Source organism: Tamandua tetradactyla, chromosome 13, assembly GCF_023851605.1.
Source record: "Tamandua tetradactyla isolate mTamTet1 chromosome 13, mTamTet1.pri, whole genome shotgun sequence".
In the NCBI taxonomy this organism is placed as follows: domain Eukaryota; kingdom Metazoa; phylum Chordata; class Mammalia; order Pilosa; family Myrmecophagidae; genus Tamandua; species Tamandua tetradactyla.
In genome coordinates this window covers 85,038,043-85,052,925 of record NC_135339.1, presented here as the reverse complement: position 1 = coordinate 85,052,925, position 14,883 = coordinate 85,038,043, and the positions used below count along the sequence as shown (strand labels likewise).

At 33.5% G+C, this 14,883-nt stretch overlaps 1 protein-coding gene and 1 non-coding gene across 10 annotated transcripts in view; one reads left to right on the top strand and one right to left on the bottom strand.

The window, feature by feature from the left end:
- PLEKHA1 (pleckstrin homology domain containing A1) overlaps positions 1–14,883 on the bottom strand; it is a 106,509-nt gene that overhangs the window by 15,347 nt on the left and 76,279 nt on the right. For all 9 annotated transcript variants that reach the window (XM_077126297.1, XM_077126298.1, XM_077126292.1 and 6 more), the window contains exons 5-8: positions 13,558–13,655; positions 7,224–7,355; positions 3,499–3,642; positions 1,612–1,680 (exon numbers count right to left, since the gene is read on the bottom strand). In XM_077126297.1, coding sequence (XP_076982412.1) covers positions 1,612–1,680; positions 3,499–3,642; positions 7,224–7,355; positions 13,558–13,655 — 443 coding nt within the window. The remainder of the gene's footprint in view (positions 1–1,611; positions 1,681–3,498; positions 3,643–7,223; positions 7,356–13,557; positions 13,656–14,883) is intronic.
- On the top strand, positions 9,931–10,037 carry LOC143654731 (U6 spliceosomal RNA). The gene has a single exon (XR_013161922.1). It is a non-coding gene; the product is annotated as a U6 spliceosomal RNA (small nuclear RNA).

Sequence of the window (14,883 nt, the reverse complement as noted above, 5' to 3'; positions counted from 1 at the left end):
GGGAGACTTAATCCTTTCCACGAGTTTCTCTATCGTTTCATTAGGGAAATTTATACACTGGAGGGTCCTGATATTTTTTAATCTTTCAAGATGGAGTGCCTCTTTGAAGAGGTATTTATTTAAGATGTACTAACAAAAATACCATTAATCAAGAGCATCACAACAACAACAACAAACTGAATTCTCTATACCTCTCAAAACCTGAATTTAATTATTTAAAAACAGAAAGCAGGGCAAAAAAAGTATGTATGGGAGAAAGAGGCACACTTATCCACTGTTGGTGGGAATGTCAAAGGGTGCAACCACTGTGGAAGGCAGTTTGGCGGTTCCTCAAAAAGCTGAATATAGAATTGCCATACGACCCAGCAATACCATTGCTAGGTATCTACTCAAAGGACTTAAGGGCAAAGACACAAACGGACATTTGCACACCAATGTTTATAGCAGCATTATTTACAATTGCAAAGAGATGGAAACAGCCAAAATCTCCATCAACAGAAGAGTGGCTAAACAAACTGTGGTATATACATACGATGGAATATTATGCAGCTTTAAGACAAGATAAACTTATGAACCATGTAATAACATGGATGGACCTAGAGAATATTATGCTGAGTGAATCCAGCCAAAAACTAAAGGACAAATACTGTATGGTCCCACTGATGTGAACGGACATTCGAGAATAAACTTGAAATATGTCATTGGTAACAGAGTTCAGCAGGAGTTAGAAACAGGGTAAGACAATGGGTAATTGAAGCTGAAGGGATACAGACTGTGCAACAGGACTAGATACAAAAACTCAAAAATGGACAGCACAATAATACCTAATTGTAAAGTAATCATGCTAAAACACTGAATGAAGCTGCATCTGAGCTATAGGTTTTTGTTTTGTTTTGTGTTGTTTTGTTTTGATTTTACTATTATTATTTTTATTTTTTTCTCTATATTAACATTTTATATCTTTTTCGGTTATGTTGCTAGTTCTTCTAAACCAATGCAAATGTACTAAGAAATGATGATCATGCATCTATGTGATGATGTTAAGAATTAATGATTGCATGTGTAGAATGGTATGATCTCTAAATGTTGGGTTAATTTCTTTTTTTCCGTTAATTAAAAAAAAAAAAAAAAGAGAGAAGGGATAATTGGAGATGAAGGGATACAGACTGTACAACGGGACTGGATATAAAAACTCAGAAATGGACAGCGCAATACTACCCAATTGTAATGCAATTATGTTAAAACACTGAATGAAGCTGCATGTGAGGTATAGGTTTGTTGTTTTTGTTTTTTTTGTTTTTTTTTCTTTCTATTATTGTTTTAATTCTTATTCTGTTGTCTTTTTATTTCTTTTTCTAAATCGATGCAAATGTACTAAGAAATGATGAATATGCAACTATGTGATGTTATTAAGAATTACTGATTGTACATGTAGATTGGAATGATTTCTAATTGTTTTGTTAATTCTTTTTTTAATTAATAAAAAAAACTGCTAAAAAAATAAATAAATAAAATAAAATTAAAAAAAAAAAAAAAAAGTATGTATGTAATCACCAAAATGTAAGAGTTTCCAAATATTTTTAAAGCAACATTTACCATACAGGGACATACCAGTTCAGACTTGAAATATCCTATTGCATTTTCATCCAATTGAAAATATCTTCTCTTCCAGTTTTTCATCTACCAAAAAGGAATACAGATATAAAACTCTCATTTCTAAGAATGTCAAACATCACTTAGTCTGATATGAACCCCACAATCAGAAATGCCAACTACTAAAAAAAACCTCACTAACCTCCTTTAGTGAAGAGATAAGCAAAACCACTCCCCACTTTCGCTTCTCAGACCTTGAACTCCTAATTCAACTTCGGTGGCTGACTTTCAGTTTTTATTGTATGAATTTATAGCGTGACTGCAGGAATCTGGAGTATATTTTTAATGCTCTAACAGTTGTTCGACTTCTTAAAGTGCTTCCCCTTCATCCCCACAAAGCAATGTTATTAATATTCCAAGAGCAAGTATAGGACATATTATTTAACCACATCCATCTCAAAATGCATGACTCTTTCTACCAGTCCTTTACACACAGGAGAGTAAAAATATTTAATAAATTGAGCCTATTTTGTCAAACGGTTTTTGTTAACAAAATACAGTTGTCATGAAAACACTTAAATATTTTTAAGTCACTGATATTTTGGACTTAGGAGCAAAACAAAAAGAAAAGACTACCTCCTAAAAAGCTCTAATTAATACACAATTGAGTATCACAGTCTGAAGAGGATCTTGACCTTACCTGCTGACATTCTATAGTGAAGAACCTCTAGCCCTCATTTTCATTTCCCTAGGCCTAAAAAGAGTCAAATATCAAGGGATGTAAGAACTTAACCTTGCCGTCCTAAATAAATTGGAGTTGCCAGATAACAAGTCAATCAAAGCTGCCAATAGTGTTTTTTAAGTATTTCTTTCTTTTCAAACTTTATTTTCCCATGAAATTCTAGGGATTCATTTTACCAAAGAAGAATGACTTAAATTTGTAAAGGCACTGTTAGAACTTCAGATTTCCATCATGGATCTGGTATGTGAGTTACCTAGGACCACATATGAGGTACCATGCTAGATGCTAGGCCTCTGTAATTCCCACCTTTAAAAATCTCTGAACGGCAGATTTTATAGTTATTTTCCTTAAAAAGAAACTGAGATGTTATTTTTCATACACCAAAAAAGTCATCAAAAAAAAATTTATTTCTTCTAGACTCTATGTTCTGGATCAGCTAGAAGGAAAAATTTGAGATGATGGTATTCTATCCCATGACAAACTCTGGGATCTGTTCTGTAACTATTTGTTAAAAAGTGCTTTGAAAACTACTGCTTTTTTCTGTCTTTGCTTTGTGTATATGTTATAGTATACAATAAAAAAAAAAAAAAAAAGAAACTGAGCACTTGAGAGGTTAAGTAGCCCAAAGTGTCACAGAGTTATCAACTGAGGTCAGTCCAACATCAAATGGAGTATTTAGGCCTTCAAAAGTGCTGCTTAACTGGACCCTTCCACATCCCAGGGTCTCTCTCTCTTTCCCCTGGCCTGCCCTCTCCCTACTAGTGCTCTCTTTCCCCAACCTACTCCCAAGGGGGAAAATCAATAGAAAAACTTTCTGGAATAAATTTAAACTGTTAAGAAAGCTTACTTAAATTGAAGGTAAGTAGTAATAGGCATTAACTCACTAGGCTGCTCCCAGCCCAAGGAAATAATGGCACAGAATTCTAAAGAGAATAATCCCTATTCTATTTCCTGAATCCCTTTCTCAGCATGCTTGTCAAGGAAATAATGGCACAGAATTCTAAAGAGAGAATAATCCCTATTCTATTTCCTGAATCCCTTTCTCAGCATGCTTGTCTTTCACTTTAGGTCTTTCATAAAACAAAGCAATCACTATGTTAATTTGAGAGTTTGTTTATACATACTCATTTTCATTATTTCACATATTTTGTTTAGGTACTCACCACTGCTCCTTGTTTAACACAATATCCAGCTTTGATAATTGCACTATCTGGAGGTGGTTTAGGACTAAAGTAAGGAAGATGGCTTTGGGACCGTTTCAAATTATTTCTGTCAATACTTTCACCACATTCATTTACTTCTTCTTTCTAAAATGAACAAAAATAAATAAGTGAACATTTTCTTCCTTATTTAAATCCAAAGCATACTTTTATTTCATGTTGTTATCCAGGTACAAAATCTTAAATCCTATTTTAGTTCAGTTAGGAACACAGATTTTCAAGTGGAAAGTTTCCTAATTAAGATACGTAATCCTAACTTTCACATCATTAATTAAACTATAAATTTCCATTTCTCTTGTTTTGCAAAGGTCCTGTTCCCAGTGTTTTTTTTTTTTTTGGTGGGGGTGGGGGTGGGGTGGGGGGCTAACTTCCTAATTGAAATAATTATATAAATTCATGGTAAATTACAAAAAAAAATGTACAAAGAGGTACCATGTATCCTTCAACCATTTTCCATAATAGGGAAACTGCATAATTCTGGCATAATATCAAATACAGGACACTGACACTAGTACAATCCACAAACCTTACTTGGATTTCATTAGTTTTCCATATGTGTGTGTGTGTGTGCGTCCAGTTCTATGCAATTTTATCATATAGGTAGATTTGTGCAACCACCACCACAATCAAAAACTATTCTAGCCCCACAAAGATCTCCTGGGCTACCCTTTTTATAGGGCCTATCCCTAAATCCTTTCAGCCAACAAATTGTTCTCCATCCCTATAATTTTGACATTTTGAAAATGTAACTTAAATGGATAATAAAATAGGAACCCTTTTGAGATTGACTTTCTCACTCAGCGTAATTCTCTGGAGATTCACCCAGGTTTTTGCTTTAATCAACAATTCATTCCTTTCTGTTGCTATGTTGTATTCCATGGTATGGATGGACTACAAACTGTAATTTTTATTCACCCATTGAGGGTCATGTGAGTTGTTTCCAGTTTTGGGCTATTAGGAATAAAGCAGCTATGAATATTCATGTATGGGTTTAGGGTATACATAGTCTTCAATTCTCTGGGACAAATGGCCAGAGGTACAAATGCTGGGTCATACAGGAATTGCATGTTTAATTTTATAAGAATCTAACAAAACTACTTTTGAGAGTATCTGTACTATTTTGCATTCTCACCAGTAGCATATGAATAATATAGTTTCTTCTCATCCTTGCCAACATTTGTGCTAACATTCACTTTTATTTTAGTCTTTCGGATAGGTGTGTAATGACATCTCACTGTGAATTTAATTTGCATTTCCCTAATGGCTAATAATGTTGAATATCATTTCACATGCTTATTTGTCATCTGTATATGACAAATAAGTGAAATGTCTAATTCATGTTTTTTGCCCATTTTCTAACTAGACTGCTTTCTGTTGAGTTTTCAGAGTTTTTAATGTTGTCTAGAGACAAATCTTTTGTTGGAAGGCAGTTTGCAAATATTTTCTCTCAGTCTGAAGCCTTTCTTTCTCTTCATCGTAAGAGGGTCTTTCAGAGAGAAAACATTTTTAATTTTGATGAGGTCCAACTTATCTATTTTTTTTCCTTTTATGAATGGTGCTTTAGATGACAAGTTTAAAAACTATTCCCGTAGTCCCAGGTTCTGGAGATTTTTCTCCTGTGTTTTTCTTTAAGCTTTGTACTTTTATGTTTTAAATATAAAGTCTAATCCCTTTAAAACAATTACCCAACTATATCTAAGTCTTAATATCCCCCAAAAGCATTGGTTTCCTGTTTATTAATAATATACAACACATCTGATAATCTAGAATCCTACAAATAAGTCAAAGATGTATTCTGAAGAACTTCAAAATTTTATAAGAACTAAGTACCTGAGTCCTCTCTTGAGGAATTTCCAACATGCTCTATATTTAGAAAGGTCAACAGCACTAATTATGTAACTTAACTTTAACTTTGGGATTAACTTTGGGATTAATTTTGTAATCCCAGCACTTAATCACTGCTTATCCAATATTTACTGAGTAAATTAATCATGTAAATGAGATTTCCTCAACATTTTCTTTATACTATACTAATTTTTTTGAGACCCCTTTAAATGGTACCTGGCATAGAATCCTAGAACCTACCAAAACATTTTCAGAAAATTAAAATGCAACAAAATTTTAATCCTATGTAAAATACAAACAACCATCTTAATACAACGACAGACAAAGAATCTTGCCCTTATGTCACAGCAAGACATAAATACAGGTATAAGATGTTTAGTATAGCTTCATAATATCTAGAAATTTAAGATAACTTTAACTTTTTTGATGTTAAAGTCCTCACTTGTGGAAGAGCAATGCAAATATACACATAACCTCAGTTTATTTTTTTATCCAATTTTGGTAAAAAATGCAAGCTCCCACAAGAGCAGGGCTTTTACAATACATCATTCATCTCCCACAAAGAAAGCACACAAAAGATACTTATTAAATTAATGACTGCTGTAAGAATTCTTTCTGTTAATCACTCTCCCCTGGAAAAAGACCTGAAAAATATGATGTATAAAACAATTTGATTAAGGGCAGGCCATGGTGGCTCAGCAGGCAGAGTTCTTGCCTGCCATGCCAGAGACCCGGGTTCGATTCCTGGTGTCTGCTCATGCAAAAAACAAACAAAACAATCTGATTAAAAGGGTTTATAAAGTGCCAAGTCTTTTAAGTGCAAATGGCACAGAGATATCGAATGCTCAATACGATAAGATAATACTAATCAATTACTTCAAAATTCCTGTTTTTCAAATATTAAAATAAATTTAGTTTGAAATGCTAGTGATCAATGAAAGGGAGGGGTAAGGGGTAAGGTATGTATAATTTTTTTTTCTGTTTTCATTTTATTTCTTTTTCTGTTGTCTTTTTATTTTTTTCTGAATTGATGCAAATGCTCTAAGAAATTATCATGATGATGAATATGCAACTATGTGATGATATTGGGAATTACTGATTATATATGAAGAACAGAAAGATCATATGTTAAGAATGTGTTTCTTGTCTTTTTTAATTTAAAAATTAATTAAAAAATTAAATTAAATTAAAAAAGAAAAAATAATAAAATTCCTGTTTTTTCAATTGCTAGTCATTTAATTTCATTACAAAACATTTTCTCTATAGCTCAATAAGTGATTTAAGCTTATATAGAAATTTTAATTTTACAAAATATTGTTTATAAATTTAAATTGTTCATAATACCTATGTAAGACTGACATTAGCATATCAATAATTTGGGGATAGAATTAAGTAAAAAAAGTTCCAGTTTAGCTCACTGGTGAGGCCAGGTTACAGAAAAACAACTTTTTAAAATTATACATATTTAAAAAAACAATCAAAAGAAAGAAACCAAAAAAAATAAAGAACAAAACAAAAAAAAAAGAAAACAAACAAACATAAAAATTATACATATTTGCAAATTCTTTGACCTAGCAATTCTATTTCTAGGAATTTATCCTTAAAATAATTATCATCCATTTATTACCTTATAGCTTAAACTTCCCTAAAGTTTAAGCTACAAGAATGTCCATAATAGCACTATGTATTTTAAAAAGAAGAAAAAAGGAAAGAATAGGGAAAAAGAACATTATTTGTCCAACAAAAGGGAATTTGTCAATTATGGTAAATCATCAGAATACAGTAATTAAGCCATCTTCAGTACAGAACTACTAATTCATTACCTGAGTTGGAGTAATGATGGGTACACCACCAACAATATCAGTTCTGTAAGACACTTGCTTCTTCGCACATGGATATTCGCCTTGGCGACTCACATTATCAGAATGAGGCTGTGACTCTGACTGCTTTGGTACCTGAGATGGTAAATCAAAATGAATATTTTGTAAGCAGTGTTATAAATGTGAACCTGTCTTACAGAATTTCCAACTAATTGTCCATTTACATATAACTAACAAATATATATACATACATAAGTTATTTAAATGTATGTACAGATGACTCCTTTAAATTCTCACACAATTTTTTCTTTATTATAATAATACTTTATAAATATAGCTATCATTTACTGAGTGCTTGCCTGGCTGAAGACTATTTTACATATTTTTTCATTTAATCCTCCTCATTACAACCATATTACACAGGAGCCATTTTAAAGGTAAAGAAATAGAGGGGCAGAGGCATCAGGAAACACAGGCTTAGATCCCACCTTCTAGCTAAGTTTGTGAAACTGTCTTCCAAACTCAACCACTATACTACATTTCCTGTTTATTAGAGAACTTAACCTTGTATTATAGCTCTTTGCTGTTATCCTGCCCTTTCCTCCATTGCTATCTATAATTTTGTAAGGTCCAAGGAGATGGATCATGTTTTTTTTATCCTCATCAGCCCAAGAACAGAGTGTACTACCAAAAACATGGTTTAACTATTCAATAAATGTGGAAAGACTGACTGAATGGATGAATCCAAAGAACACTAGGGAAAAAGAATAAAATATTTAACACAAATCAAAAGTCACAGTGCTCAAAATACCCTAAACCTATTAGGAATTTAAAGAAGGACTATCAATACTGTTATCAGTGATAAATCACTCACTCTTTAGTATAAACAATGACCATGAAAGCAAAAGACTCATATATTAACAGCTAACTAAAATAGAATTCAAGAAGCAAAGGTTTCACAAATCTTTTCATTTTCATTATGTGACCTAATCAAGGAATAAAGTATTTCATTAATCAATTTGTCTACAGACTGTTATTAACCTCATGGATCCTATGTGGAATACTAACTTTTAAGGCTTGGAATAAAATGTAATAAACTACACTCAGCACCAATAAAGGTGTTGAACATGATTTAATCACTCCTTGATGACTTAAAGGACAGTGGAGGGCCTTGCAATGTCTCAGAAATATGATAAACACTACTAACAAGTGTAGAAGTACTGGCATAAAAAAATTAATTTAAAATTAAATAATTTGCCTCTCACATAGCTAACCCGCCAAGAGTGCACTGGTACAGCTATGGGGATACTATCACATTGTATTCAAATGTATTCCTGTGTGACTCTAAAGCAGTGGGTTTTCCAGCTTTCCCCTGGAATCACCCAGAGTGATTACTATTAATAACTAGTAATAAACTATTAGAAACTTCAGATTCCCAGGGTCCACATCCAGAAATTCTGAGTCAAATCTAAAGCCTAGAAACCTGCACTTTAAGTGGGAATACCAGATATTTTTGAGGTGGTGATTCATATACTACACATTGAGAAATACTGCTGCAAATGTCGTGCACTCTTTTTTATGATGCTACTCCTATTAGGTTTGTAGAAAAGTAGATACACAATGGTTCCTGTAGACAAAGCTTTACAAAGAAGTTTTCAGCAAAATATCAAGTAAAGATGGTCTATCAGATACCTGTCCGTATCCATAAACATAATTTCTGTATACAAAAGACGTGCCTCTTGGTTGACTTCTCAACTTCCTCTACTCCTTCCATATCCTCCTACCCCCTTGAGATACTTCCCCTCACACCTTTTTGCCCAAATGTGGTCATATCCATCAGAAGCTCTACTGTCCATATTAACACTCCAGTACAGAAACAAAGGAGAGAGAAATAGAAGTGGAAGAGTAGAGCGCAAACCTGAAGGGAAATATCTCTTGGGTTCCTCCTAGAGTTTTTTCCTAAAAGGCTGTATTTTAGAGGGATTTGTGAAGGCAATACAATAATGGACAGAATTTTACCTGTCAAGAGTCACAGACATCAGTTAATTCTTATTATTCATAGATTCTACATTTGAAAATTCACCTACTGTCTAAAATGTATTTGTAACCTCAAATCCAATACTTGTGGTCATTCACAAATATGCAGAGCAGCAAAAATTTTGAGTTGGCCAATGCACCCATTCCTAGCTGAGGTCAAACAAGGCAACATTCTGCCTTCCTATTTCTGGTATATGTAGTGTCATGTTTTTTGCATTTGGGTGCTTTCTCCTAGTGATTTCCTTGTTTATGCCCCTAACCATAGCACTGAAGTACTGTCTAGTGTTCCCAGGCCCATGAAGGCTGGGATATTGACTTAAGGAAGAAATACATGTGAGATAAACTTTGTTCTAGAGCAGCAGGATTTGAGGTTTAACACACATAAAACAAGTTTGATCAGTTGATGAAAATGTTGTGATAAGAGGCTCTCAGGAACATAACCTGGTGCTTCCCCTAGGGGCAATGGTTTAGTATTTGTTAATTCAGTGTTACCAGCAACTTAATAGAACATAAATAAGAAGACTCAGTTATATATAAAAATGAAAGGATGTCAAACGATACCATATAAATTCACTGAGGAAGTTCATGGTATTTTCTGATGAATAGCATCATGTATTTCTCTTATTCTGACAGGGGAAAGATGGTCACATTATCCCATTAAGAAAAGAAAATAGTGCTCGCTTTGGCAGCACATATACTAAAATTGGGACGATACAGAAAAGATTAGCATGGCCCCTGCGCAAGGATGACATACAAATTCATGAAGTGTTCCATATTTTAAAAAAAGAAAATAGCATTAAGAGAATTTGAAAACAGAAAGAAAATGATCTAATCAGATTAAATGTGCTTGCAAATAGTGACATCTAAGAAAAGTAGTGGCTATTCCCCTTTCAAGAAGGTGTAATTTTAGCCATACATGAGAATCTAAGTAACTTTGGTACATATATAAATATATATACACACGCACACATACATATCTCACCCTGAAATTTATATTTCCTCATTTTTTTCTTCCAGAAATTACAATACATGAAAATTCCTTGCCTATACTGTTAAATCCATTGCTTAAATTCGTCCGTTTTATAAAACCAATACTAAATATAGTATAATTCTAATGTTAAAGCCAAAAAGTTAACTTAAAATTGCATTTGTATAAAAATTATCTAAATTTTGATATGCCGTCTTATTCTTTAAGAAAAATAAAAGCAAAATACTCATGAATGTTGGGTACTCTCTTGAAAATTCTGAATGAAAAGCTAGTCTAGATTCAGCCATTAAAATAAACATATTTTTCAGAATCAAAAAGAAACTAGTCAAGTACTAAATGACAAAGAGAAAAGTGATCTCTCTAGAGAGACAATAAATATCAAAGACACTGAATATGCTATGGTTCCACTAACTATTGGCTTTTTTTCCTTTTCCTTTCCTTTCTATCCTTTTTCATGTGACTGTTTTTTTGTTGTTGTTGCTGTTGTTGTTTTATGCAAGAGATGTGGATATAAAATCTGGCAGGTATGTGATCCCTTTGGATGTCACCTGCCTAACAGTTAAGAAAACAAACGGTAAAAAGGGGGAAAAAGGCAAAAACAGAAAACCTACAGGATGAAGAGACAAACAAAACGGTTTCAAGTAGTTATGCATGAAATAAATGAAAATGTTGCAGGTTTCTCAAAAGTTAAAGGAAATGTTGACGTTCAGTTCATCAGGAATAATGACAGGGGTTGATTAAAATCTTTAAACACAAATTCCTGGATCTTGGGATCTTTCTGAGGGCTGTATGCATGACTTGCTGATATAAAACACTAGTATAAAGTAAAAAGCCTAACACTTTGGAGCCCATACATATTGTTAGGATTGAGGTCCTGTATTTCAGTTTATATCTGCCTGTTTCCACTTGCCAATTAGGAAAAAACAAGCAAAACAAATTTGTGGATTTTTGCCATACCTTCAAATGACCGACTTTCAGATTTAAACCTAAAATTGATTTTTATGTTAAAATCTATGGTAGAAAAAGACATTTGCAATTTAAGAAAAAAATAGTGGGTTTCTGTTTTTGAATAACTGTACACAACTGAACATTTCTTAACAATCAATAAGGACCAGAGAGCAACACATACTTATATTGGTATTAATATAACCATAACCAAACGGTTGAGAGCATACTTTAAAATGTGGTACTCCAAAATTCAGTGACTGATATTCCCTTCATGGCTGATTCCTTTGCTATTACTTTCTTTTTTAAAAATAAGGCAGGAAATGTAAAATGGCGGCCAGATACCGCATTTTAGAAGTTAAATAATCACTATTCTCTCACTACCCTCTAACCACCTCTATCCTTAAATCACCCAGTTTCAAAACCTAATTTTGGATTCTCAAAAATTTTAGCCTGTACTACACATCACTAAATTACAGTTAACCAAAATGTCATTTAGAATAGTTCCATAGGAAGGCAAACCTCACATATATTTAAATGTAAACCTTAATTCTCCAAAGAATCAACATGTAAATAAATCAGCAGCAATTTCCATAGGAAAATATGGCAAATTAGAAATTCCATATTCTAATAAACTTAAATGTTTAAATATAAATTAAAACTGGGTAAGAATTTTTTAAAAATTAACATGATAATTTTATTAAAACAGGAAATTCTTTCACTGCTTTTCTAAGTTAAATTTATCTATATAAAACTGATTTTTAGTAAGCCCTATGCAGTCTAAATTCATTTTAATAACTCATTTTGTTGACATCTTAAATCACTAAGAAACCAATTCTACGTATCAATCCAAATCACAAAAAATGAATGAATTAATATGGCAAAATTACTAGAATTTCTTTTTCAAGAAATTTTCCAAATAGGTAATATTTATTAAGAGCTAGAAATGATCAGTTAAATCTTTTAAGAATTCATACTTCTGAATCAGTTAAAAAAAACTGCTTTCCTGAAAGTGCACAAACTTAAAATAACTTCTGCTTCATGCACAGATCAGATACAGCGCGTGGGTGTTTTCTGTCATGTGGTAATAAGCTGTTTTGGTGCAAGACAGAAAAAAAATCTATCTAGCTCTGAGAACAGCTTTAGTTATATTGACTATTTTTGTGGTGATATCAATATGGAATTATTCATTTTAGTGGAGAACCAATAAGTGACTAACATATGTCAACTTTCAAAACATGTTTTTGAAAATGAGTCATTTAGGGTCTGTAAATAACCGCATTTCAGTATAAACACACTTCAATTTATACACAAACATCACCCAGAAGCACCTTCCTGACCCTTTCTATGCGAGTCTATTATGTGTTTCTCTACAAGAATGTACCATGGAAGAAAAAAAAAGTGGCAGGGGGGGTATTGTAGGGACTAGTACCCTTTTTATTATTTGTTTGTCATCATCAGTAGTAAATTCTCTCAGAAAAGTTTGCTTTTGGCTTTAGGAACAGGAGAACTGGGAAAAGAATCTTTCCCAGGAAGCAGAAAGGCACAGGGGCTCAGAGTTCAGGCTCCAGCGTCAAAAGACAAGGTTTAGATCAGAGCTTTACATACCAGCAGCTATGAAACCTGTGAAAGCCATTCAATATCTCCAAGCCTCGCTTTTCCAGACAATTTAGTAAAACCTTTAGTACAAGGCCCTGTACATCACAGGTAATCACAAATGTTAATGCTCATTAGAAAGCCAGAAAGAAGAAGCCAGGTTGGATGCAAGAAGTTGCAGCACTGGAAAGGAGTGGAACTCAAGGAAAAAAAAAAAAAGAGGGTATGAGAAGCAGTTTGGAACCTGAAACAAACTCCCCAGGGCCAGTGGGCAGGAGCCCCTAGTCACCACAGCTCCTGAGATCCCATCCCTATCCCAGTGATCATTTTGAGCCCCCCTACCCTACCTCACTCCCATTCAGCTCCTGTCTGACTCCAATCCCAGTCAAGGCCTTGCAGATGGGAGGGCCTTCTCCGGCTGCCTGAGTGAGTGAGTGGGTGGCAGGAAACTACTTTGGAAGAAAACATCCTCTTAAAGATAGAATTCAAAAAGCTTTTCTGCATAGAAACACTGCAAGCAGTGGTTAGGATCCACCATACTATATATCATTATTAAGGTACATAATAGGTTAAATAAGCATTTATGGGCACATTTAAGCACAGATAATCACCACGTATGAAAAAAATGCATTTATGTTCGAAACACCTATCTTTTAAACAAACTGTACGTATACAACTAGTTCATAAGCTGGGGACATTCGGTAACTGTACTTCAAAATGCAAAGACGACTTATAAACATTAGAAACTTTTCAAAAAATAAAAATACTTACTGTAATTTTTATAGCTTTGTTCAACACATTAATCCATTCTACTAGATCCTGCTGATCATTGGCTTGTAAGAAGTATTTCCTCATCCCTGCATTCATAACTGTCGAGAGAAAAAATAAACTACAACACAAACTTTTGTATTTGTTACCTGCAAATTTTTGCTCACAATCACTGAAAAACCCTGCTAGGTTTCAAAATTGTGATTCTCTTGGATTTGACAAAATATGTCAGAACATATCATAAATAGTGTTTTTATCATTGGATAACATAGGTAAAACTTTTTTAATGGTCACACAGTTTTTTCATTAAATGAATATACTGCATCATAGTTGGGTAATCTCCTAATGATGGACATTAGGTTATTTCAATGTTTTACATAAAATGGCACAATGAAACATCATATTCATGTTTCTCCAAACTTGGGGTAGTCTTTCTATAGGTAAATTGCTTAATTAATACAGACTTGTTGGGTCAAAGGGAGTTCACATATAAAATCTGTAAAGATATTAGAAACTGCCTTCCCAAAAGTTGAATCCATTTATATTTCTATAAATAGTGGATGCAAAAACCCATTTCATTTAATACCCCTTGCCAGTCCTGGAGCTTGTCACTTGTTCTGGTTACGGACTTAATGTTTTCAGTGCCAAGCTTCTATGATACTGGGGCTGGTAATCTGCAAATTATATTTTATAGATTTCATTGCTAGCTGCAGTCACGTTGTGCCAAAGGCAACTACTGATGGGAGACTGGAAGGTGGGAGACTGGAAGGTGGGAAGAGAGGGAGAAGGGAACCTCTTTTTGATTCCTGTTCTTGTTCACCTCCCTCCCATAGCAGCACAAACTTTCTCCGGCTCCATAGTCCTTGGGCACTCCCAAAGTCAGCCTTGGGGAGTCCTGTAACGGCAAAGCTCTAGCTCCATGGTGCATCTCTCCAAAGAGATTCTGGTAACACCACCTCTTCCCTTTTGTCTCTCTAGTTGCAAGGGTGGTAGATAATTCGTACAGTTTGTAATATTGGGGTTATTTCAGCATTTCTTTCATACTCTTTCAGCCTTCCAACACTTGGGTAAATAATTTCCTATAACAAATCCTATGCTCAAAATACTTAGCATAGTGTGTTTTCCTGACTGGACCATGACTGATTTGGCACTCTTGGAAAATCTAATTGGTAAATAATTATATCTTACTTAAATGTGAATTTCTCTGATTACTGAAACAAATAAGTTTTTTATGTCTATTGGCCATCCATATTTCTATTGCAAACTTTAACTTATCCATGTTTCTCCTGAGTCATCTATTTATCTTTTACTGATTTATATAAGCTTTTA